The 25,496-nt window shown below is 40.7% G+C and overlaps 2 protein-coding genes across 2 annotated transcripts in view; one reads left to right on the top strand and one right to left on the bottom strand.

Moving 5' to 3' along the window:
- The window catches only part of LOC138611081 (uncharacterized abhydrolase domain-containing protein DDB_G0269086-like), a 33,416-nt gene extending 18,413 nt beyond the window's left edge, over window positions 1-15,003 (top strand). The window contains exons 6-16 of the mRNA XM_069683991.1: window positions 1,763-1,860; window positions 4,774-4,854; window positions 5,056-5,202; window positions 5,832-5,967; window positions 6,247-6,839; window positions 8,062-10,257; window positions 12,239-12,418; window positions 12,646-12,807; window positions 13,153-13,251; window positions 13,369-13,432; window positions 14,241-15,003. Of these exons, the coding sequence (XP_069540092.1) occupies window positions 1,763-1,860; window positions 4,774-4,854; window positions 5,056-5,202; window positions 5,832-5,967; window positions 6,247-6,839; window positions 8,062-10,257; window positions 12,239-12,418; window positions 12,646-12,807; window positions 13,153-13,251; window positions 13,369-13,432; window positions 14,241-14,254 (3,770 nt within the window). The 3' untranslated portion in view covers window positions 14,255-15,003. The remainder of the gene's footprint in view (window positions 1-1,762; window positions 1,861-4,773; window positions 4,855-5,055; window positions 5,203-5,831; window positions 5,968-6,246; window positions 6,840-8,061; window positions 10,258-12,238; window positions 12,419-12,645; window positions 12,808-13,152; window positions 13,252-13,368; window positions 13,433-14,240) is intronic.
- LOC138611565 (plexin domain-containing protein 2-like) lies at window positions 14,560-24,748 on the bottom strand. Its single transcript, XM_069684742.1, has 14 exons — window positions 24,722-24,748; window positions 23,517-23,637; window positions 21,725-21,951; window positions 21,051-21,194; window positions 20,832-20,901; window positions 19,840-19,962; window positions 19,589-19,707; window positions 19,415-19,514; window positions 19,210-19,305; window positions 18,871-18,952; window positions 17,732-17,792; window positions 17,395-17,623; window positions 16,169-16,326; window positions 14,560-15,815 (listed from the first exon to the last, which is right to left on the bottom strand). The coding sequence occupies exons 1-14, from the start codon at window positions 24,746-24,748 to the stop codon at window positions 15,600-15,602; spliced, it is 1,773 nt and encodes a 590-aa protein (XP_069540843.1). The 3' UTR covers window positions 14,560-15,599.
- Between the last annotated feature and the right edge of the window lie 748 nt (window positions 24,749-25,496).

Genomic DNA, 25,496 nt, shown 5'->3' with positions numbered 1-25,496 from the left:
TTGAGTTGATCCTGATTAAGGGCTTTTTTCTCTCATCTTAAAGGCTTGAAATGTGAAAATCCAAATCCTATGCATTATTCTGTATGTACTCACATATTAGTGGTGCTGTAAAATTATAGTAGTAATAGTTTCTGATATTTTATAGACATTAAAGTGACGGTTTGATGTCAGCTTCATGCTGAGAGTTACATCAGAGGATCTGCACCTTCTCCTGCCTGTAGCTTCATATTTACCAAACAGATGAAAGTGGTTAGTGTGACGAATGGAAACAGCAAACAGCCAGCCTGGTATCTGTCCAAAGGTAGCAACATGAGATTCACAGGACCACCTTAAAGGATTAAAGGAGACCTGTGTGTGGGTGAGCGAGCTTTCGGGAGGCTGGTAGGTGGATTTTGATTTTGTCATCCCTGACGGAGCCAGGCTAGCTGTTTCCTTGTTTCTGGTCTTTAGCCCCTTTAACACTGACAGGTTAAGGCGGGATTATTACGCCTCTGTTAATGTATCATCTTTCATGTAAAACACACAGAGGCGGAATGATGAGGCAGAGTCGTTCTGCCTCTGAGCCGGCGTCGGAGGTAGTAACAGAGGCGAAACGGCGTCAGTGTAATCGGCGGAGCCGGCAGCAACATGCAAGCAATAAGCAAATAAGAGTATTTCCCAAAATGTCAGACTGGTCTGTTAATATTTGATTTTGACACACTTTACAAGACAGGGCTTTAAAGATATAATCTCGAAGTTCTCAGTTTTGTTCTATTTTGGCGGCACCTAATGGTGATAAAAGGGAATTGCGGGTGGATACGTCCCCGACATCCAGACATCTACAGCTGGCTCCCTTTGTTACGGTTGTAACTCTTGATTTTCCTCGCTGACGGTCACTTTCCTTTTTAGACTGTTTGCCTTCATCTGAGCGTCAAATTTGTTTCTTTTTCTTTGGTTTTCCCCTTATTGTTGAAGTTGTATCTGTCGTCATCCATCTTTTGTTTTCATTGTTCAAAGACCCACACCCTTTTTTCGTTTGTACCTGAATCCCAAAAGATCTCCCTCCATAGCAGCCTCCACCTTGTTGTTGTATTTGGCATTGCTTTACAAACAAAACAAAGCCCTCGTGTCAAATTCAATAATTGAATCAAATGAGCCCAAACTGTTTGCCACACAGTGAATGTGTCGCCTTTGGGACCTCGGGGAAGTTGCCTTATCTCCCTTGTTGGTAATTCAGCTTTGCAGTAGTGAGTGCTTAATTCCCTCTCCATAATAAACTGACTCTCAAAGGCCACATTATTCAGTTCAAGGTTATTTTGAGGTCATTGTGAGAAACCATAAACTGGTATTTGTCCCCAGCTGCCTGAGTGTAATGCTTCACAGGAGATCAAACAGTGGACTGACCATCAAATGATCTTGGTTATGACTCTCTTGATGTAATCTTTAGCATCTCTAACAGATGTTTTAAAGTCTGTTCTGCTCTCCTCTTTTTCTGCCCCTGCTCCCCACTCCTCATCCTCACTCTCCCAGTTCAATGCACTAACAGGATGAAGTGACTGTAACATGAATATAAAGCTGCAGAGGCCTTATGCTCGTGTCTCTGTCTGTAGGGACACGGTCAGAAACAGATTAGTGACACACGAGTTGAAAGCAGAATTGAACTGTAAAGGATGCAGTCACTCCCTCCTGTCCTCCTGTACCAAATTAATCATGTTTTAGATTTTTATTTTTATTTAATTGACCATCAAGTTAACGAGTAATTATTGCATTTCCTTCTCCTTAGAGCACAGCATGGAAGAGACATTCACTGTGGCCTTGCGGGTGGCAGAGGAGGCCATAGACGAGGCCATTACCAAGGCTGAGTTCGACACTTCCAGTCAGGTTAGTAATGTTATCTATATTCTATTATTACTTTGTCATCATATATTAATTGATTAATTGCTTATCTACACAAGCTGCACTTTGAGTCCTAAAAACTGCTGTTTTAATTTGTTAGCATTTGTCTTCTTCCTCGACATGTGACAAATCGTTTTCAGACAGAACAGAAGCTGCAGTTTTATTTGTCTACTTTATAAGTACCCTCTGCAGCCCTTTCATTAAGTTTCTCCTTAATCTGACTTGTCTGTTTTTGTCAGAGTCAGATTATGGAAAACAGAAGAGCTTAAATCTCTAAGATCATTACAGAGGACAAAAATAACTCTAGAATACTGAGTTCTACTATTGATACACTATTAAATCCAGCCCCCACCCTGAAGCTGTCCAAACCAAGCTGCTGCCCCTAAATGTGAGGAATTACCATCTTTTTTTTAGAGTAAAATCACAAAATCAGAGCTGCTGGCAACTGTGCATTCAGCCATGTGACAGGCAGGCAGCCATGAGTGAATTCACAGCATGTGATCAAACCCAGAACTCTGTTATTTTAAGCAAACAGTCGTCCTTTTTACTCTAATAAGCTCCAAAGAGTGTTTTCAACCGTGTCCCAAACTCTATCCTGAAAATAATTATCCCTAGAAACTGGACTTTGCCCTGTGGGCTTTCCAAACGGCCGTCATTAAACCTCAACTTAAGAAGCTTAATCTCTACTGTGGAATTGTTCGTAATATATTAGGCCTGTATCCAAAGACTGTTTATAAGTCGTGCACATAACCCTGAGGAGGGTCTGAAGAGCAAAACCAATTCTGAAGCACCTAACTGCATTATATCTCACGTCAGCATGTGAAGATGTAGTCAGACTTTTAGAAGTCTCTGTGAAGAGACTACTTGTGACTTGACTTTAGAGATAGACCGATATGGTTTTTTCAGGGCCGATACCGATACTGATTATTGGTAGTCAAGGAGGCCGATAACCGATATTTGGAGCCGATATTCATTTGCAGTAAAAGTGAAAATATTAGCGTCAAAATTTTGAATAATACAAACTCCAACACTTAACTTTGTTTAAATGCCTTTAAGCATACAAACAAACAAACAAACAAACAAAAAGCGCAGGGAGTTCCCAGGGTCAGCAGCATCTCTTATAAAGTGAACTGAAAATTTAAATAAATAAATAAATAACTTCCTGAAGTTTTATTAAGTAAATAAAACAAAGTTAAATAAAATTTGCAAAGAAATGAACTTTTTCTCCTCTCCACCGTGTGTGAGTTCTCTGCGGCTGTTAGGGACACGGTGCCGATGCCGATATGCGTCAAAATGCCGAATATCTGCGCCAATAATCGGCCTGGCCGATAATCGATCTATCCCTACTTGATTTATAACCTCAGTAAATCCAATGAATTTTATGGTCTCAACTGCTATTTTTAAGTCTACATCAACACCAACATGAAGCTATGCTCCCATTTAGAGTTAAATAGACATTAAAGCTGTGTGTGTTGTAGGGTGTGGCTACATTGTGACTAACAAGCTGCTGCCACAGCGACCTCTAGATCAGGATAAAGACGTAGATATGCATTAAAGGTGAAGCTCTGTGTATCCACCCTGTCATCCAAATCAGGGTTACTTTTGGCTCTAAATAACCGGGTTGGAAACAGCCAAACTGCCAAACTCAAGGGTTCAAATCCGGACACCAACATCAATGGGCGACGACACAGTGGCTACGTCCACTTCTCGCACACAGTCAGAACAAACCTTCTGTTTTTAAGCAAGATACAAGAAGAAAGATTTCCATCAGAGGTTTCACCACTAATAACAGCTCATAGCTTGCTCTCACAAAGAACAGCGTTTATAAGATTTTTGCACATTTTCCCAGCCGCTGTAGATTCTCCATCACACTTGTGATGATGGGGTAGTGTGAGGGGAGGGGTCTGTTGGTTGCAATCTGCAACGTCACCGTTAAATGCCAATAAATACTACACAACGGTCCTGTAAGTACATATGACTCAGTAGATTGTTATGTTCTAAACCGGCTCAAACACATTACAGAAAGATTTCTATGTTTGGGACGTGAGTCAGAGAAACATGACAGAATGTTTGTCATTCCTTACAGATCTGCTGTTCTTACTGTACATGCTTCATTTTAGTAATATGATGAGGGAGCATGATATTAGCTTTCATAGTTATGCTGATGATGCACAATTGTTCATATCTGTTGTTGCCTTAAGCTCTGTTAGTGCCGACAGCGTTGGTCATACTGAATGTATAAAGTAGTTTTCATTGATCAAAACAACCACAGTCAGTTTTTGGAGGCTTGTAAAATAACAAATAACAAGAAGTCATTACATTTGATTGTCCTTCAAAAGAAACTATTGATAACACTTACTTCAGTGAGGCTCTGTCATGCCTTGTGTTCTTACATGTGGCAGGTTAAACTACACTAATACACAAAACAACTAAACAACCACAAACAGACGCAAAGGGGCTCCAGAGAGACACACAGTGACTTCAAGGGACAACAAACTGCACTTATACACAAAACTACAACAAAGACATGCAAAACAAAAACAGGAGACACAAATGATAACACAGATCCCCCTCGGGACTACAAAGGGATGCAAACTGGCTCCAGAGAGACACAAAAGGGACGCTTTTCTACTTGATGACCACCACTGCTATAAATTCTTCAAATATTTATAACGTCAACACAAGTCTGTAAGTTTGATCGCACATTGTGCTTCTGGTTCTGCAGCCACTTCCTTAGGTACCACAATAATATGTTAGGAAACGACCCATCACTAATCTGCTGAAGTATCCCAAAGCTTTGAACTGAACACGTATCGTTAGAGGAGTAATCAGCTTACGGTGTGTGCTGGTGTGTGCGTGGTGCTGAATAGCTTTCTTAGTTGTGTGTTTGTTCACCAGGAGAAGCAGAATGAGGCGAACTATCTGCGAGAGCACAAAGGAGAGCTCGTTGAAGAACTGGCCAAAACTATTGTGCAAAAAGTAAGAGTCAGTCATCTAAACTTTGTAGAGTTGTTTTATGTTGTGTAATCAGGCTGATTTACTCTGTGTGAACGCTGTGGGCTAAACATTTAAATGTATACCTTGTAAACATATTTAAACAGAAACATTTATTTGCCTGGAAACAGGAAGATACTTCTGTGTGGTTATTCGCAGTACTAATCAGGTCTCTGTCTCTCCTAGATTATCAATCGGAGGAAGGCTTTGTCCGACATGAGGGCAGACTATGTCAAGGACTGGCCAGCTGAACACAACACTGACCTTCATCAGCATCACCAGGCCAGCAGCGATCATGCCACCAGCTCCGTCAAACAGCAACCAGGCCTCTTTGTAAACAGAAACAAATGCATCACAGACACGATCGCATACGTTTTATAACACAAAACGTAACAGTTTAAACTTTCCAGTGTTTGATAAAAGAGAAAGCTACACACTAAAGTGCAGCATGTCAAACACTAAAGAACCAAACTGTATATAAAGTCTACGTCATTAGCTCCGCATGGACACAATCAGTAACATGCTGCTTACACATTCATGTATCAGTATCTGATAATGACCCGTATGAGCTCATCAGTCACCATTTTTCTGAGCAGTACTTTCCTTTTGTGTTCCTGTGCTGATGATACTTTTACCTCACTGAGATATTAAAATAAGAGCATGTAATTGTAATGGAGCGTTTGTAGTATTTGTACTTTTACTGAAATAAAGCATCTGATTATCCTCCATCACTGAGACAAAAGGATATGTCGTGTTTCCTGCACTACATATCTTCTCACCTGTATGGTGATATGTGCTGACCTCTGCTGGTCAAACTGTCCACATGCTCTGCCGACTTTATCTCAGTGCTGCAGCCAGCGTGCAGTATGACTGTAGATGGAACTAGAATAGGTGACACAGCAGGGATGTAGTTCTTGTTTTCAGCTTTTCAATCGATCCGTGTTTGTCGCGTCTCTTCTCAGAGGTCACACTCAGCCTACTCACTGTTGGAAAACGACTCTCCAGGTGTGATCCAAGACTCTTCACAGGCGTCGATGAAGGAAGATGGAGGGCCGGCTATGACGGCTTGGAAAAGTGTAGACCGGCTGGACAATGCTGGTGAGATCTCATTTCTTTAACTTCTTAAACACAACAATCGTTCTTAGTTTTCATGTCATCTTTGTGCACTTAAAATATTCTGTTTGCTATCACTAGCAAACTATAGTTTTGCTTGTACTACATGTATTGAGATACCAATAATTGAGTTATTGTGTCATCTGTTGTATGAAACAGTCAGCTAATACCTGCCTCCACTGTTTGTTTTTGTTGCTGCATGTGTGATTCTCCTTTTTGTGGCATATGTTCATGTGTGTGTGTGTTTTATTTTTGTATGTGAAGGTGTGTCCGCAGTGCTCCACAGCATGGACGGGAACTGGATTGCCCTGCAGAGCGCCCAGCTGTCTCGTCCCAGCCTGCTGACCAAAAGGAAGAGCCAGGTCTACAGCGCCTTGGAGAGGGAGTCTGCAGTGGTGTCCGCCTACGAAGGAATGGGCTCCGACAACGAAACCAAACCGGACCCTGAGAGCTCCCTGGGCGCCGCCATCCAGGAAATCCATAGGAAGATGATGGACTCCAACATCAACCTGCAGGACACCTGCGACAGGATCCTGTCCCCGCTGATGAGCCGCCGAGGCAGCGGAGACAGGATGCTCTCTCCAAAGATGGGCCGCAGGAACAGCAGAGACAACGTGCTGTCTGACTCCGAGGGGAACTGGAAGCCTAACAAACCTCTGCTGGGTGTTATAAAGATGAAGGTGCCCGCGGAGATCAGGCGACCGACATCCCGCAGGACGAGCATCATCGATGTGAACTTTAACCTGGAAGGAGCAAGACAGGAAGAGAACAAAGGGGCTGCAGAGCCGGACGTACGAAAAGTGGAGAAATCACAGAAGAACAAGAAGAGTGAAAAAGAGTCGTCTTCTTCTGTGCTGGTAAAAAACATATACAGTATATATTGCATTTAGCTACAAACTGCTGACATGAGATGGAAAGATCTCTTAAAGAGGAGAAAATAATGATGAAACAAAGTAGACTTTACATAACTACGTGTAAGTTTTGTTACATTTCTCAATTTCTCCACTTGTAAGATGCTCAAATACTTTATCTACATTATACTGAACATGAGGGGAAATCACACTTTCTTAAAGTTGTAATCTTGAAGATCTTAGTTTCTTTCCCTTTGGCGGCACTGATGCCGATAACACTTACAAGTAAAATACAATCTTTTAAATAATTCTTAATCCTTCCAGTCTGGTTTGTTTTTGAGCTGGAAAAACCTGATTCCACAACAGACATGTTTACAAGCACCACTTCTACTAGTAATGAAAAAAACCATCACTGCTCTTTATAATACTGTAACTACAACGGTGGCTCCACTTTCAGTACCAAAGCGACAAAAATACACAAAGCAAAAACAGGAAAACTAGCAGAAAATAATGATGAAGGGGAAACTTCAGTCTTCAGGTTGCCGGGGGTCCGTATTTCCACGTTCCGTAGTTTAATGTAAAATTGTGCCTGCTTGTTTTCGATGGAGAGAAACAGCTGGAAAAGCAGCAGGTTGAAAGATTTTTCCTCCTTAGTGTTAACAGTCTCTGTGTGTGTGTGTGTGTGTGTGTGTGTGTGTTTGATTGTGCACACTTCCCCGATATCCAGACAGTGTCGCATGTGTGACGTCCACGGTTGGCTCTGGTTGTAACTCTTGATTTTCTTCGCTGACGGTCGCTTTCCTTTTTAGACTGTTTGCCTTCATCTGAGCGTCGAATTTGTTTCATATTTTCACTTATTTTTGAAGTTGTATCTGTAGTCATCGATCTTTTCTTTGTTTGTTCAGCCATAGTAGATTACTGTTTACTCGCAACACTTGCAGAGACCGGAGAAGCAGCCGCTTAGCTCCGCCTACCCTCTCTGGCAGACCAACCACTGCTGGCTGATGGAAAACGTGTCACTAACTGGGCGCCGCTTGTGATTTTCGCCACAGACGTAATTTTGCAAATTCAAAAGCTTTCATCAGTGGGCCATCGGCTCAATCACCATTGTGTTACCTCATTCAGCGATAGAGACTTAACAAACATTTACATGAACATTTTAGAGATTATCACTTTAAGCACAGAAATAAACATTCGATTTTTAAATACATTTTTCTTCCATTTACAGGATAACAGCAAAAACGACAACCATCCTTCTGATGCTGTGACCCCTGACACTCTGACCTCTGGAGCCATGACAACCCCTGAACCTGAGAGTGACATCACAGGACAAGGAGCCAATCAGATGGAGCAGGAGCTCACATTGAAACTACAAGAGCTAGCAGGCCGAGTTCAAGAAGAAGAAGAAGTAGAAGAAGTGGATGGAGCGAGAGATTCTGCTAATGACGGACAAATGGAGGAAGAGAAAGAAGAAAATGAGGACAGAGATGAAGAAGACGAGCGGCTGAGGAGGATGGAGATCGAGTCGGACGGAGGAAGAACGGAAGATGAAGAGAAAGACGAGGACGAGAAAGAAGAAGACGATGAGGAGATGAATTACAGATTGAACAAACTCGTCGCTCAGTCCAGACTCACGTACTTCTCTTCTACCGATGACGAGCTCAACAAAGTCGGCCAGAGTGAAGAAGAATCAGAGGGAGACAAGGATGAGGACATGGAGGAGGAACATGAAGAGCCGAGGGAGGAAAAGACAAACGGATTCACGTATAAACTCTGCCAGCTGGAAAAGGAAGTTCGGGCCAACCAGTTCTCCTCCACAGAGGACGAGATGGACAGAGTTGGCGTCGCGGATGAAGAGAAGACAGGAGAGGAGGAGGACGAGGGGAAGAATGTGGAGCTGGCGGTGAAAGTGTGCAGATTAGCTTACCAAGTCAACGCCAACCAATTTTCGTCCACAGAGGATGAGCTAGACAGTGTTGGCCTTTTGGACGAAGACATGAGGACAGGAGAGGAGGAGGAGGAGGAGGGGAAGAATGAGGAGCTGGCATTGAAAGTGTGCCGATTAGCTCATCAAGTCAACGCCAACCAATTTTCATCCACCGAGGACGAGCTAGACAGAGTGGGCAGAGGTGAAGAGGAGGAGGAGGCCACAGACGAAGAGACGCTGTGGAAGCTGCAGGCGGAGAAAGCAGTCCAGGCCGCTCAACTGCGCGATTTGGCCAGTCTGGTTGGAGTGACGGAGCAGGAAGTGCATGGAGAGGTTGAAAGCGGTATGTGGGAGGACGCAGAGGGAAACAATCAGGACAAGGAAGAATCATTTGAAGACTTGGATGTGAATATGTTTGATTTAAGGGATGAAATCGAGGAAAAAAAGAAGGGGAACGGTGATGAAAATGTCACATCTGACGAAGTTTTGGAGGCTCAAGACGATAAAACACAGGTGGAGGAAAAGAGAAATGGCACAGAGGAGTGTGAGGCTTTGAATGAGGGTGCAAAGGTAAGAGACACAAAGGAAAGACAAGAGATGGAGTTAAAACCTGCTGCGGAGGGCGAGAAAAATGAGGAGACAAAAGTCCAACAAGAGAATTTGCCCGAGAGACAGGAAGAGGATAAGATCGGAGCGAACAAAGACAGTCAGGGGAGTTGGGAGTCAGAAGAAGAACACTCTGAGGAATACGAAGAGTTTGACAGAATCATCAGCAGCATGTTGATGATGACTTTGGAGGACATGCAGGTTCAGACGATGAAGGACGAAGCAGCAGAAAATGGGAATACAATTACAGAGCCAGAGGAAGCGCAGGCGGAGGAGAATGTGAAAATAGCGGCAGAAAGTGGATTGGAGAAAGTGCAGGTGGTGGAGAATGTCACATTAGAGGGAGAAAGTGAATTCAAGCAACAAGAAGTGGATGAAAATGTAAAAAAAGAGGGAGAAAGTGGATTGGAGGAGCAGGCTGTTGATGCACAAAGCACAGAAGCACCGAAGGAGACAGGAAGTGAAAAAGAGTTGCAGAGCCCCAGCGAAAACATGATGCCGGAATCAGCTGTGAAGGAAACACCAGGAGGAAATGTTTCGAGGGAAGAGGAGAGTGGAGATGCTGCAAGTGGGAAAGAAAAGAAGGTGCAGAAAAAAGATACTGAAGTGAAAACAACTCCAGCGAAAAAATCAACAGTTATGTCAATCAAAGAGATGCTCGAGACGTTTGAGGCCAAACAGTTATGTAAAAGAATAGGACTGCATGATGACAGACAAGAGGACAGAGGAGGGAAAGTGTCGACCATGCGACTGACGATGGAGACACAGGGAGAGGCTGCAGACACGAAGGAAAAGCTTGAGGAGAGTCAAGAACAAAAAGTACACAACAAAGTGCAGAGCAGGAGGTCCTCTCTTCAGGAGGCGTTCCCATCGCCAGAGGAGATTCAAATCGTAAGTAGGCTGCAATTGTTTAGAACTTAGACAAACTATAGTACACTATATTTTATAGTTTCCACTAACAGATTAACAGCAGCAATATAGCATTTGTTAACTTTGCATTAGAAATATCACACACTTAATTTTACAAATGAAAATTAATTAGCAATTAAAAGCACCACTAACACTGGCATGTCTGGCATGACAAGTAGCTAATGTTGGCTACTGTTATCAAGCAATATTGATGTGTTTGTAGTGACATTACTAAATGTTCACTACGTAACTTTCTTGATATCTATGAATTAACATTCAAAGTTTAGCTTTCTTAACACTGAAGGGTTCTTCTGCTATAGCCTCATGAGGTCTGGCATGGCCACTAGCTAATGTTGGCTAAACCCAATTATTTTTTAGTATTTCCAAATTAAAAGTTTAATAGCTTCCAATACATGCAAATTTGCTGCTGCAGCCTCTCTTGGTCTTGCAGCACATCTAGCTAATGTTTGCTAATGTTAATAAATGCTATGTTTGTAAATGACATTACTAAATTTAAAGATATAATCTTGAAGATTTCAGTTTTGGTCTCTTTGGCGGCACCTTCTGGCGATGAACTGTAATTGTAGGAGCACACTTACATATCCAGACGTCCACAGCTGACTCTCTTTGCTACAGTTGTAACTCTTGATTTTTCTCGCTGACGGTCGCTTTCCTTTTTCACTTATTGTTGAAGTTGTATCTGTAGTCATCGATCTTTTCTTTGTTTGTTCGGCCATAGTAGATTACTGTTTACTCGCAACACTTGCAGAGACCGGAAAAGCAGCCGCTTAGCTCCGCCTACCCTCTCTGGCAGACCAACCACTGCTGGCTGATGGAAAACTCGTCACTAACTGGGCGCCACTTGTGATTTTTTCCATAAAAGTCGCCACAGACGCCCAGTCTGTAATAATGCTATATACTGCAAATGCAAAGGCTTTCATCAGTGGGCCACAGGCTCAATCACCATTGTGTTACCTCATTCAGCGATAGACAGTGATTTAACAGACTTTTATTAAAATGAAAATAACCAGATCACACCTACCACATAACTACAACATGTCCTTTTGTTTAATATTTCTAAATAAAAAAAGTTCAGTAGCTTTCAATACATTCAGGGATTTTGCTGCTACATCCCTTGCGGTCTGCTATGACCAACTATTAGCTTATGGCAGCTAATGTTAGCAAACTGATGATAGATTTGTTTTGCAACTGATATTACTGAAACAGTTTTCTGAATGACCAACTCTTCTTAGTTGTGTTTTGAAAAACCTCCATTGTCTCAATATGCCAAATATAAATTTGAGGTTTTATATTATTTGATATCTACTTTGAGGGTTTTTCTGAGCCTTAAGTGGTAAGGAATAACCAGCTAGTAGCTTATAGCAGCTAATGATAGCAAACTAATGATAGCGGTCAAATTGAGGGAATAAAGTTGACAGTTCTTACTGATAAGAAGGTGCTAGTTAGTGGGAGTTAATGTTTTTTGTGTTCTATTTTTGACTCATCATCTCAGGTTCACTTTAAAGAAAGCGAGTGCAGAAACTTGATCCGACTAACTCTCTTTATAAACTTTTCTTTGCCAGCTAACTAATCACTTCACATCTCTGCTTGATGCTGACTTTCTCTCCCTCTGCCTGTCCTCTGTTTTCCTCTCTCCTTCTGCCTTACTCTGTGTGCTGTAGGATAGTGACATGGAGCTTTACAAAACTATAGAATTTATATCAACTCTGATAGAACAGGTAAGATTTATAGCTCATTGCTTTGATGTTTTTGTGGTTAAATTTTGCTGTTGTTTACGTGACGTTTACAAAACATAAGGCCCACGTTGGCCACCTGCTCATCAGCTAAACTCTCTAGATGAGCGTTAAAACAATCTCATTAACATTTTACACAGCAAAAGATCAGGTGTACAAAGATAATAATGAGCCTTAAATTAACCCTTGCATGTCTGTCCATGTTATAGAGGTACTCGGCAGTGTCTCTGCGCAACGTCACCACCGAGGTCCTGAAGGTGCTGAACACCGCTGAAGACCTGCTGCAGGGAGTGAAGGGAGGAGACAGGCTCCGGCCCTCCATCCCCTCACTGCCCCCCAACACTGACCCCAAGAAACTGGACCAACAGTTCTCCAAACTAGAAGAGAAAGTAAGTCCAGCTTTGTGATTACATTTTTATATCAAATGGTAAAGCTGCTGATTAGATTTAAGGTGCCGTTTGTTTTAAGTGTGCATTAATAATTTTGTACAGACTTGTTTGCACGTCCTCGCATCAACAGTTGACTTTCCTGTAACACCGGTTGAAGCTCGTCACAATTAGTGTTGTTTTAAAATCAAAATACCACAGTTTGAAGTAAATCATGTGTTGGAATGCAGGTGTACGTGGCAGCGGGCTCGGTGTACAGTCTGGAGGCGGAGCTTGGTGACCTGGAGGAGGTGGCCAGGGGCATCAGCGGCGCTACGTCTGACATGGAGCTGTCCTTCCTGGAGGAGCAGGTAGCCTCAGCAGCTGCCAAAGTTCAGCAGTCTGATCAAAAGGTGTGTTGAAGCTGGATAGAAAGTCTCTGCTGGTTATATTAGCCCTGACTGCTCTTAAGCAGTGCTTGTGGAGTCTTCATAAAGGAAGCAGACTGACAGAAAGACGTGCATGCGACAGCAGCAAAGGTTGCCTAACTCCTCGTCTAGCATAAGTTACTAGAAATTTGCAGTTTTATTTTTGCAGAACAAATATTGATGAAGTTTGGAGTTATCTGGCAATTGATTGACTGCAGTTCCTACATAAGGCCAAAGGTCATAGAATGAAACCACCCCTATAGTACCTATAAGACCGAATCTTTGTCAATTTGTAATGTTTCATACGTGTTTGTGTTTTTTCTTCTCCAGATTTACGACATCTCGTCCAGAATTGCTGCTTTGAAGAACGCAGGCCTCAATGTGGACACACAGTCACGCCCTGCTAAGACCAGGACCATTCCAGTAATGGTAACATACCTGTATCTGTTCATATACATCTCATCATGAGAGTAACTGCGACAACATGATGTCAAACATGTACAAGAATATTAAAAACACACCTGTTTCACCTGCTCCTTCTTGCAGCCTGTCACCCTGGACTCATCCAGGCAGTTTAGGAGGAGATTACCTGCACCACCACCTGTGAAGGGTGAGAAACATATTCCAGACAACATACTGACTGTAAACAGGGCATCATGTTCTATTTGTCTGAGTATAAACAAACATCTTTGTAATTACCGTAATTACCGGTCCTATATCCCAGTGTGACCAATGTACCAGTATAAAATGCAGAGAGAGGTATTACACTAAGATGATGGAGCTTTGAGCTAACTATGCTTCTTCCCGGACATGCACCGTCATGACCGCCACTGCAGCCGCCACCCTCACAACTACCATCTTTAACGTAGGCTGTCAGCTACCGCAGATAGTGTTGAAATAACTTGTATACATGTTTTTATTAATAAATACCATAGAAAACATTTTTCCCTCTGGGATACCCACAAACTGACAGCGTCTGTTATTCAGGTGCGACTTATATTCGGGATTTTACTGTTCCTAAATTTCCCTCTGGATCAATAAAGTGTCTGTCTGTTGTACCAAGAGGAACTGATGCATATCCTTTATATGAAGTACATTACTGTGAAAAATACATGTTTTATTATTATATTCTGTTTTTATTTAAACAGGAAATCAAAATGTGCTGCTTTGATTTATCTTGGTAAACGTTGGAGACTTAAACACTAGAAAAGCTTTTTCTGATTTTTCATGTTAATGCAAATTATGGACATAAAATGAAAATGTACTGTAGTTTAGTTTAGTATTCTACATTTTGCTGACATGAATGAAACATCTAAGATAAAAGTGTTATTTTACTGACATTTGATTCTTCATTTTCAACAGTCTCTCAGATCACTTTCCAATAAATGCATTGTTTTAATTTCTTCCGTCTCTCTCAGATAAGGAAACCTAAATTATCAACCAAGGACCTGTGAAACCTCCAACACAGCCGTGCCTTGACCCTGCCGCTCTGCAGACCTACAGGCCAGTCTTAAGTGACCCCTTCAGGAACCCTTTGCCTTAATCTCATGTAAAACTAAACATGCCTAAAATTACACGAGACACTCCTACTGTATGTGTATTTAGTGTATTTGTGCTGTGTGTCACTGATAGTGCAGGAAAATGTTGATTCTTCTGTCATGTTATGGAAATGTGATGTAGATAAAACAATTTTATTTTCAGATTGATTACCAAACAGTTTTTAAAATGTATCAGCACTGACCAATCCTGTCAACAGCAGGAGCAGACAAACCCTCAGCTCTGCACATGTAAGAACAAGGAAATCATTAACATCTGAGTTTAAACCTTTTTTAGATTTTAAAAAGTGAGATTACATTTTAACCTTACACAACATGTGAACAATAAATCTTGTTTATGTTCTAATTATAAAACTAAAATAGACTTCATATTAACATCAATAGTGAGCCAATTAACCTGCTGATAAATCACATTACACATATGGTTTACAGTGACTGAAAAGACACTGATTATCAGCAGCACAGCTACTGATTAAAACCTGAATTAACACTGTTTTTACAGATATATGATAAACACATTTAAACACACCTGGGAGCAATTTCATCATGTTAGAAAATTGTTGTGAGACTGTATGATGTCCAAAATAAAAAGAGCTGTATTTTTCCATGGTTGTGGCTGTTTGCACTGCTGTAGTGTACATATCTGTACAGCAAGCAGTCAGCAAATATGTTGTTTTATTATTAATTTCAGAAAATAAAGTTAAAGTTAAAAAGGTTGCAGACATTTGTACCTCTGTAAAAATATGTTCAGCTCTGACACCAACAGCAGTGAAAACACTGTGCACCCTGTCTGCCCCTCAGGTGAAGGTGGGTGTAATGTGAGGAATTTAGTCTGTATTTTTCAGATGAGGAAATAACACCTGAATATGACATTCCTCTTTGTGAAGAAGGTGTGGGAACAACACATAAAGACTCTGGAAAATAACAGCCGCCTTTGAGAGAAATACAAACATTCAGCAGCATCCCCCTCTCGCTCTCTGTAACAAACATGAACAAGTGTCCTGAGGAAAGGAACAACATCTTCTAACAGGCCGACGGCTCACCAGCCAACGCAAACATGAAGCCACACTGTACATAAAAAAATATCTCCTCCTGGAGGTTTGGTGTTTTACACTCTGAATGCTCTCATTATGTCCTTTAAAGCATTCCTTCAAGGAAGTACTGCTTCCCGCTGTAGAGAACCAGCTCTTTCCCAAAGCCTTCTGGGATATGTAGTTTTGGTCAGGAGCTTTCTGAGACCAGGAAGCGCTCCCTCTGATCAGGAACTATGAACCCTTCCTTTAGTTCGCTCTCTCTTCTATGAATCATGACAAAAGATTGTTTCGGGTCGATGACCACTGTGCCGTCTTTGTCCTGACCAGCAGCCTCCACCTCAGCGTACGAGGGCCGACCGGAGCCGCGCCTGAACTTCATGATTGGCCAGCGAGTCGGCCGCCGCTGAAAAACATAAAATTAACATACATGTGGGTTTGTTCCAGGAAAAAGTCATTTTTACAACTATTTATTAGACTAAGCAGTATGATTTGTGATGACCGATATCATAAGAGTAATTTTCCAGGAGGAACAACTGACCAGAGAAAATATCAAAGTGGCTGGTTCATTTCAGACACAAAATAAAGATTCAGCCTTGACTGTCGGGGGCTGGTAGATGTTTCCATTTTAAAGAGGTTACTTTCCACTTTGGTGCACATAGAAGGATGACGTGTGACATCACTTCAGTTAGGTGCTGTGATGTGCAGTACATGGTGAAAAATACAAAAAGAGGTGCAGAGCAGTCAGATGTCACTGACCTCCATGAAGAAGAGGCTGGCGCTGGATGTGGGGTTGTTGTACATGTAGACGGACGTGAGGACGGCTGCTGCCATGATGACCATCGCCATGATGATGCCCGCCAGCAGACCGACCTGCAGCCGCTCGTCACTCGCTGCTGTGGTGTCCTCGTCTCCTGCTGCACAGAGGTGAGGTTGGGACTCTCAGTGATGCGACAGTCGTATCATATCATTGAATCAAAACCACGGTGCGTAGAAGTTTAAACTATCTGGCGTTTGACACCTTAAGTCTTAACAATCCAAAAAGGTTTTACAGATATGAAAAATCGACATGGCCAGCTGCTAAAAGAGTGTTGAGTGAAAAATAAAGACTTACGTGGTCCGTTGATGTGCAAAGACATCTGAGTGTCGTCTAAAAAAACAGAAAAGTGATGACATATTTAAATTAAGAGAATGTTGTGTGTTTTTTTAAACTTGCGTGGTCCTGTAAGGATTTAAAATAAACTTCACAGAAAAAAGAAATAGACCATATCAATGTTACTGTAACAGAGAAGCTCTCTGAGCTGCTACTACATTAGTCTTTAAAGTCTATCCTTTTAATTTAACTGGAAGTTTTCACTGAAATCATGTTGAGTACAAGTGAAATAATGCACAGATCTTTTTGGTTTCCCTCAGGTGTAACAAAAGGAAACGTGTGGGCCGTTTGCAGTGAAAGCTTAAAATCAAGAACTGTAAAATGCATTTTGCATTAAATGGTTTTTTTTTACTTCAAATGACTAACTATGCCAAACTCTGTCCTCATTTCCTTTAGCATTAATTCAAAACTTATTTTTTATTCAAATTCAAAAGCAGATTTCTTTTTTTACAGTTGTAGCTTTCAGCTTACAAACAGCAGCCACTGCGGGCCTCCCACAGTCTGACCAATCAGAGCTAAGCACATACATTGAGTCATCGTTCAGCAGCTGGGGACACTATGCAGTATTTAACATGGCGCTGTATACACTCAGCTATGAGCTCACAGAGGGCTGGGAAATAGCTGACCAGTTGACCCTCACTCTGTCAGACTTTACACAACACACAGGGGAGGACACTATTCAACAACAACGTAATGACACCTGCCCTGAGCTGTAACCTGTCCTATATGATGAGACTTAAACTCAAATACAGTTTTTTTTAATACTGCAGTTTTAATAAAACATCCACATCTTGTTTCCAGCAGATGATGTGAATGTTTTTTGTCAGTGTACCTTCTGCAGGGTTGCTGGTGGGCGGCTGTGGAGAGGATTTTTTTCGTCTGTTTGAGCTGTCGTGTGATGGGGGGTTTGGGACGGAGGATGTCCTGCTCTGGGGGGTGGAGGTCACGCTGGTGGTCCTCCGCTGCGTCGTGGTGGTTGTAGCAGGAGTGGTGGAATGTGTGAAGTGGTGGGATGTGGCGTTTGTGAGGTCAGTCGTGCGTAAACACCGGGGATCTTTTCTCTGGAGAAACAAACATCGGTACACTTTTTTTTTTGTGCGGACAGACACGAGTGCTAACTGACTCAAAACTTTCTGCAGTTTTATGAAAGGTTAAAAAAAAAATACAACCTCCTCCGGACAGCCGAGGTCGACCCAGTCCTGCCGGTAACGATCGAAGCCGCTGGAGCACCTGAGACAGGAAGTTAATATTATCATTCTATGGAAAGCACAGAGCCGTAATAAAAAGGTTTACCCTCACAAACATACAAGATGCTGTGACAGCAGAAGAGTCATAATTAGTACTAAAACGTCCTAACTGTGTGATGAAAAGTCAAGTAGATTATGATCATTGATTATGGTGATGCCTCTGCTCAGTGTCTTCATGTGTGCGTGTATCACGGGGCACTGAGGTTCCTTACAAACTGTGGCTCTCTTACTCACCGCTGCCTTTTGTACTCAGAAGTGAATTGGCCTGCTTTATGTAGACGCCGCCTAAGTCACCGGTATGTTTTTCTTTACAAAGCTCTTTTTGTTAAAATTCCCGCCTATTTATCTGGTCTTTTAAATCGTAATGATGGAAATGAATATCTCCGCTCTCAGAACTTTTGACATTTTGTTGACTCAAACTCAGAACCGAACAGGGAAAGAGAGCCGACTCCGACCGCATGGAACAATCTACAAACTGAACTTAAACTGCAAAACATAGTCCAGGCTGTCTGTGTGTAAATGTTTTATCCAATCATTTGTAATGTCAGTAAATCGATGTGCTTTTATGTTGATACGTTTTAATTGTTGAAACCTTGTTGCTGCTATTCTTGGCCAGGTCTCCCTTATAAAAGACAAATCTGGTTAAATAAAGGGTTAAAAAAAAAAAAGTATGAGATTAAAAAGTCAAAATTATTAGATAAAAAAATCACAGTTATGTGATAACGCCAAAATTAGATAAAAGTTGATCGTCTGATTAAAATTCATAATTATATGATAAAAAATCTAAAGAATTTTAAGATAAAAGGCAAAAATTATGAAATAAAAAGTCAAAGTCATCAGATAAGTTAAAAATAATGAAATAAAAAGTTCCTTACTGTACAAAGGCCTTATATTCCTAAACTATGTACCATTAATGCCTGCCCTGAACCGAGATCATTTATCATTATGAGTACTTTAATAGTGGTCTGTTTTAATTTGCATATAAAACATTTGGAACATTTTCTTTTATTAAAATAAATGTAGTGAAACTTTATTCGCATTTGAACCCTTTCCACTTTCACCTTTGTAGCCGACTGCACCAGCTGCAGTTGAAGCCAATCTGAGAAGTGACACATGGACCACAGCTGGAGAACTGGAGGCATGCTGGGAACAATGACACACGTGAAGAGGAGTGAGGAGGAGGAGACAGCTTTGACTTGTGTAAATTGAACATGAACGCATCTCAGAGGCCGTCCTGCACAGTCGAGCTAACGTGCAACTGCTGCCTCTGTGTTGTCACAATAGGCCATTCATGTTTTATCTTTCAACAGCTAACAAAGAACAAAATGTTAATGTGTAACAGAGCATAGATGCGAATCTGTATTTCGTCTCTTTGTATATTTTATTTAAGAGTTACTCACTGGGGAGAGGAAAAATCTCCACAGCCGTCGAGTTGGAGATTTTGGACTTGACGATGTCGACTTTGTGATACTCATAAATGGTTCTCCTTCGAACATCTGCAGCACGTCAGAGAGGATATGATGATAATTAATTACATGTGGGATCCAGTTTACTAAGTTGAATTGGTACTTGGACAAAGCTTAACAGCCTGAACGTTTCACTCACTTGGGATCTGCTCTATCGCATGCAGCACCACAAAAGCGTCTGACAGGCCCACTTTGACCGGATGATTCTCAGTGCTGATGTCGCTGATGTCTACAGGAATCTATGAAGAAAAATTGCAATATATTTAAACACATTTAGTACCAATATAAGAGCACAAAGAAGAGTAAATGCTACCTGTTTGTATGCAAAAGTGATGCGTCCGTCGCTGTGCAGAACAGCCTGGAAGGTGAAAGTTCCCAGACTGATGTTGTCCTGGACGTGAACCTTGTTCCACTGAACCACTAACGCAGTACCTACACAGGAGACGTATATCAACACAACCAATGCAGATATATTTAGTGTTAATATTCTTCCCTAGACCAGCAAACAAAAGCCAGAATGAGAGTAAACATGGTAATGCAAATTCCTCCCTCTTGGTCTCTTACCATTATCACAGTAAAACACAGAGGAGTTTTTGGACAGACTCGGGTCGAAGTTGGCCATCAGAGGGGCGATGTACTGAGTGGCTGTGAGCATTCGGTGGATTATATCTCCAGTGTAAATAAAACCTGAGAGGGGGAACGGGCAGAGGTTGCCATTAGTCATTTATGCAAAGCAGGAGAATCATCCATGAGTAATCCCTCTCTGCTGGAAACCAGACGTACAGAGCAGCAAGAGACCAGAGGTGTAGGTTTGTGCGTCTTGGAAAAGAAAACTTAAAGGGCCAGTTTGCTGATTTTCAACCTCAGTCCTATCATGCTATTATGGGGAGCTAATGCCGTTATGGTAGAAAAAAATGCAATTTGGCTCTGTGCCTTTGGAGGACACTATCTGCTTCTCCAATGGGCCCTGGAAAACCTCCACCAGACTATGTAAAACGCGTCATCTGGTGGAGGCCAGGGAGCTCGCTAAACTACACTTCCTCAATCTAGGGCGCCCGCCTCTGATGTCATGTCTCGTTCAAAATCGTCACGTTTGAAATGTAGACTGCAGACCTGAAGATTTTTTAGGCGATCCACCGGTATATTCTCGTCGTATTTCAGATTCTGTAGCGCTCTGAGTCATTGCCTGCAGGGAAACGGTAGTATTTCACGTCAGCGTCCGTTCCTTTCAGAGGGAGGGGCGCAATGCATGCTGGGTGTTGAAGGAATGTAGAATGGCCGATACCACGAGCTGTTTGTAAAACTTTCACCACAGCTTTGGCGCCAATTTCAAATATTATTTCTGCGATCGATTACAGAGAACACCAGCTTTGACTGACAGTGGCTTTTTGCAGGGGAGAATTGCTCCTTTAAGGAAAGAAAGCTTCGTAGAATAAAGTAGTTTGTAATTTTAACACCTAAATCAGACAGAGAATAAAAGTACAAGCAAAATAGTGAAATAAAAATTACCTACTAGACAAAGGGTATTGTATTCTTTCAATTATTTCCCTCCTTACCTCCTGTTGCCACTGTGACTTCTCTCAGCGTATGACCGTAGAAAGGGAAGTCAAAGGAAAGATTCACTCTCTGTGAAGGCAAAGTCAAATTTAAACTGTATGATGAAGAAGGTCGCTGCCAAGTAAACACACAAATTAAAAGCTGATTGTCCTTCTTCTGCATGGAGGTATTTGCATAAAACATTAAATATTCAATTTCCACACAGACTGATTTTATACCTCGGCTTGTCTGTGGGTGCTGGACAGGAAGCCGGAGACCTTCCACTCGTCCTCCTTCATCTCCTCGATGTTCACCCACAGCTCTTTACCGGCTGCGTCACCAGGGCCATAGATTTTAGATGTGTAGTAGGCGTGATCAATGTCCTGTCCAAAAATGAAGACATGGATTTACTTTGAACATACATTACATGGACAAAAAAAATAAGAGCAATTTTTTGTTAATATATCTTTTTTAAATATAAGATGGATATACTTTCAACAGGTATTTAAACGGGTAACGCTCATGAAACGAACAAGACAGTTAACTCTAAAGACAAGATATGAGGCTCAATTTCTTACTTCCCAAATACTAACATTTACAGACACAAAAGACGGACAGTTTAGAACCAGTGTAATAAATATTTGTCCGTCAACCTTTCTAGATATATTTCTTTGGAAAATTGGTCCAAATCTCTTTACTTTTTCTTCCAGGAAACTACACTTTGAATTTTATAGCAGACAGCTTAATCATGAATTTCACATGCAATGTAATTTAATTTGATTGTGTTTTTATGGTCTAATTTGCAGAAACTGGAACAGTGTTTAAAAACTAACATCACGTCCAAAGTGAGACATCCCTGTGCTGTCATTTTCAGTGAAGGCCTTTATTCATATGCTGGACGTCATATCCTTACCACAATCTGTGTGGAATTGTCATGTCCCTCCTCCATCAGCAGGTCTGGATCAGACTCCTCTGGTTTGTGCTGGTCTCTGTAGAGACCCCTCTCATCTGCGGCCCAGCCAGGGGCCCCAGACCTGGGCCTGGAAGCCCACCTGCTCTCGCTGGTCTTGTTGTTCTCTGAGAGAACATACGACCTTCCCTCAGGAGGAGACAGGCTCTGCGAGTCGGTACGGTAAAGTCCTGATGGATAGCAGGGAAGGAGACATTATTGTTTTGATTGCATGTTTTCTGACTCAGCATTTTTCAATCATTATTATTAATAACCATTACTCATTTATTATTACTACGCATAGAATATAAATGCTAACGCTGATATGGGAAATACATATATGGTGCATCCTCAGTACAAATTTACTTTTTAAACACAACAACTATAAAACCAAGAAAGGCAATAGATTCTAATTCTAGAACCTAGAGTCGTCAAATGTTTGACAATTAGCTTCTAAAAATCACTTAAACTGGCAACAGATTATGCAAAAACGTGTTGATTAATTCACCTTCAGTCATCTTATTTATAAAAATTCACCCAACTGAACTTTAATTTTAAATCTCCAGTGTTGAGTCCAAAGAAACAAAATACATCAGGCTACCTTTAGGGGAAAGTCTGTATAAAATAAAGCTCAAGACTTCTAACTTATTTCCATTCAATTAAATGATGCAGCAAATTAAGAGTATTATTCTTACGATTAAAGGAAATATCTACATTTTTATGTCAGATTTGCAGAACGCCTCCTTAAACATCCACACTCCTGCATCTTCTTCTATCATGCAACAGGACATAAACAACCCCCCCTTCCTGCACCATGTGGCAGACATGGTGGTCATCCCGTCATCCTGCCCCTCCAGTGACAACAGTGTGCCTAACTTTCCTCTTCACAGCAGAGGGTGAAAGCATGCTTCACATTCTTCACACCAGCAGGTCCAGGACCAGGCATGTGAGTCCGGGCAGCAGTGGGTGTTGTGTCTAATACAGCGCATTAATTTCTGTTGATGTCTAGCCAAATGTTTCCTTAACTTTACTTAAAATAAACTAAATAAAACACACAAAACACACAGTCAAAAACAGCTGCAACATCTGCGCACCTGAACCTAATTACACCTTCTATTAGTCTCTATCAGTAGCGGGTGGAGGCACATATGAAAAGAAAATTCGCTCCAACAATTACAATAACATTTATTATGATTTCTTAAGATATCTGGGGTTAAAAATAGAATTCTGAATAACGCTGTGTTAAGTCACTAAAAACTTAAAATATAAAATATAGGCTATAAAATAACACTAACACATGTAAGCATTTTGGGAAATCCTTTGTTAAATGCTAATGTTAAAGGTTTAGTGGTAGCTAATTAATGCTAGGTTAGCTAGTTGGTGTACTGACGTATTTATATATAAATCACTAAAATCACTAAAATATGAAATGCATTTACGTGATTAAATAAAAGGTTAACCAAATAAAATGTCTCTGATACATTATACAAAATAGTTGCAGTTACTCTGAATAGTTGCTGCACAAAAACTACTTTGTGCAAGAGAAGTGCTTGACAAGGATGATACATAAACATGACTGGTAATGTGTACAAACAACAGCAACGATGACAAAGATAGACAAACAGACCAACAACAACAACAACAAATAATAATAATAATAATAGATAAATATAAAATAAATAAATAATAACAGTAATTAAATAAAAATCCCAAAACTGTTATTTAAGATTTTTTAAAGACAGTTTTAATGACTTACCGTAAACGGACTTAAACCTCAGGAAGCTCAATTGAAACTGAAAAACAATGACCAGTCCTGTGATCACATTAACTGTCTTGGTCAGTGTCATCGCCATCCTTCCTCTCAGTTCACCGCGCATCTTTAAAGAACTGGGGATGACACTCTTAAATTAGCGCCATGTGAGTGTGCGTCTCACTGTTGAAACTTGCCATGTAAAAAAAATTAAGCGCCCTCTCGTCAACGGAAAAAATAACTTTACTTTGACAATGCAAACCTAAATATTTAAATAGCCCTATATAACTTTTCTCATCATCTATATCCATTTTAACCTTTAAGATTGCCCCCTAACCATCTTTGCGCCAGTTGCGTCCTCTCTGGAATGAAACCGTGACGGTGATGAGAGCTTGTACTCGTAGAAACGATGCCTTCAAGTGCAGTCGTAAATAGCACTATTTTGAGAACAAACCAGGGGTGTAGGACAAATTCATTGCCTTTACACAATTATAAGTACTAATGTCAAAATGTCAAAACTCTATGTTACACGTAAATGTAATGCATTTAAAAATTAAATAAAAAAAAAAAAAATTTTTCCATATAAAAATGGATCCTTTGACGTCAACTTTGTTGCCGGTTAAAACTTGTAATGTTACATCTATATTTGTTTGTTACTTGGAGCAATTGAAGGCAGCAGAGGTAATAGGATAAAATAAGATGCCTTTGATGTATTTCTGACATCTCCTCACTAGATGGCGACAATTTCAAACAACCTATGACACCATATACATTTCAATCATTTATATGAAGTTATTTTAGCATTTTAAAGAGTGATGAGGATGACTAATTTATAAATGATAGTGTGGTGTGATCCTTAATGGTCTGATTTAGAATCTGTATGCATAAATAAATACACTGAAGCCTGTGTGTTCATATTTAGATTAACATACAGTTCTACACTGAACAAAAACATAAACATTGAATGTGAGAAGACATAAGCACTGGTTGCAACTTATATTCAAATGTATTTACTTGAATTATCCACCTTATCTACAGCAGTTTATCATATCAGACATTCTGCCCATCTCTATTTTTCTGTTCCCAATGTCAATAAATCTTTCGGCAGAAGATCTTTTATGTTTAAAGCACCAGCAGATTGGAATAACCTACCGACTAATATCAGATCCATTTCTTCATTTGTTATCTTTAAGCGTGCTCTGTCTTCTCACCTTAATTTGGCCTGCTCTCGTTTTCATTGAAGCTGCAAGAACTTTCTGATTTGGTGAATTGATTGTATTCATTATCTGCTGTTGTCTCAGTATCAGTGTTGGCCATTGTGGCCTTCTTGTGGTTGTATTATTCTGATGTCGTCATTATGTTAACTGTGGTCTGAGCTTTTTTTTGGTTTTTGTATTTTTTTGTATTTTTATTTTTATTATTTTTGTATTGTCGAGTTTATGATTGTATGTTGAGTCCATGTATTTTTATATGTCTGGACCCCCTCGAAAACAAGATGATACATCTCAAGGGGTTTATCCAAATAAATACATTTCAATTATAAACGCAACACTTTTGTTTTTGCTCCCATTTTTCATGAGCTGAACTCAAAGACTTTTTCTATGTACACAAAAGGCCCTTTTCTCTCAATATTGTTCACAAATTTGTCTAAATCTGTGTTAGTGAGCACTTCTCCTTTGCCGAGGTAATCCATCCACCTCACAGGTGTGGCATATCAAGATGCTATTTTTGAGAGAAATAGGCCTTTTGTGTACATAGAAAAAGTCTTGCATCTTTGAGTTCAGCTCATGAAAAATGGGAGCAAAAACAAAAGTGTTGCGTTTATATTTTTTTTCAGTGTATTAACTTGAGAATAAGTCTTTTATTCTCTTATTCACTCAAATCGATGTTCATCTTTGTTTTGTGTGTTATTTTTTATAGGTATTCATGCCCTTTGTTCTTTCTTGTAACTGCACTTTGGTGGTGCCATTGTCTGAAACGTGACGA

This window comes from Semicossyphus pulcher, unplaced genomic scaffold (assembly GCF_022749685.1).
Source record: "Semicossyphus pulcher isolate SPU_LCO1_2020_fin unplaced genomic scaffold, fSemPul1.0.p SCAF_7, whole genome shotgun sequence".
Lineage (NCBI taxonomy): Eukaryota > Metazoa > Chordata > Actinopteri > Labriformes > Labridae > Semicossyphus > Semicossyphus pulcher.
This window is presented reverse-complemented; position numbering and strand designations above follow the sequence as displayed.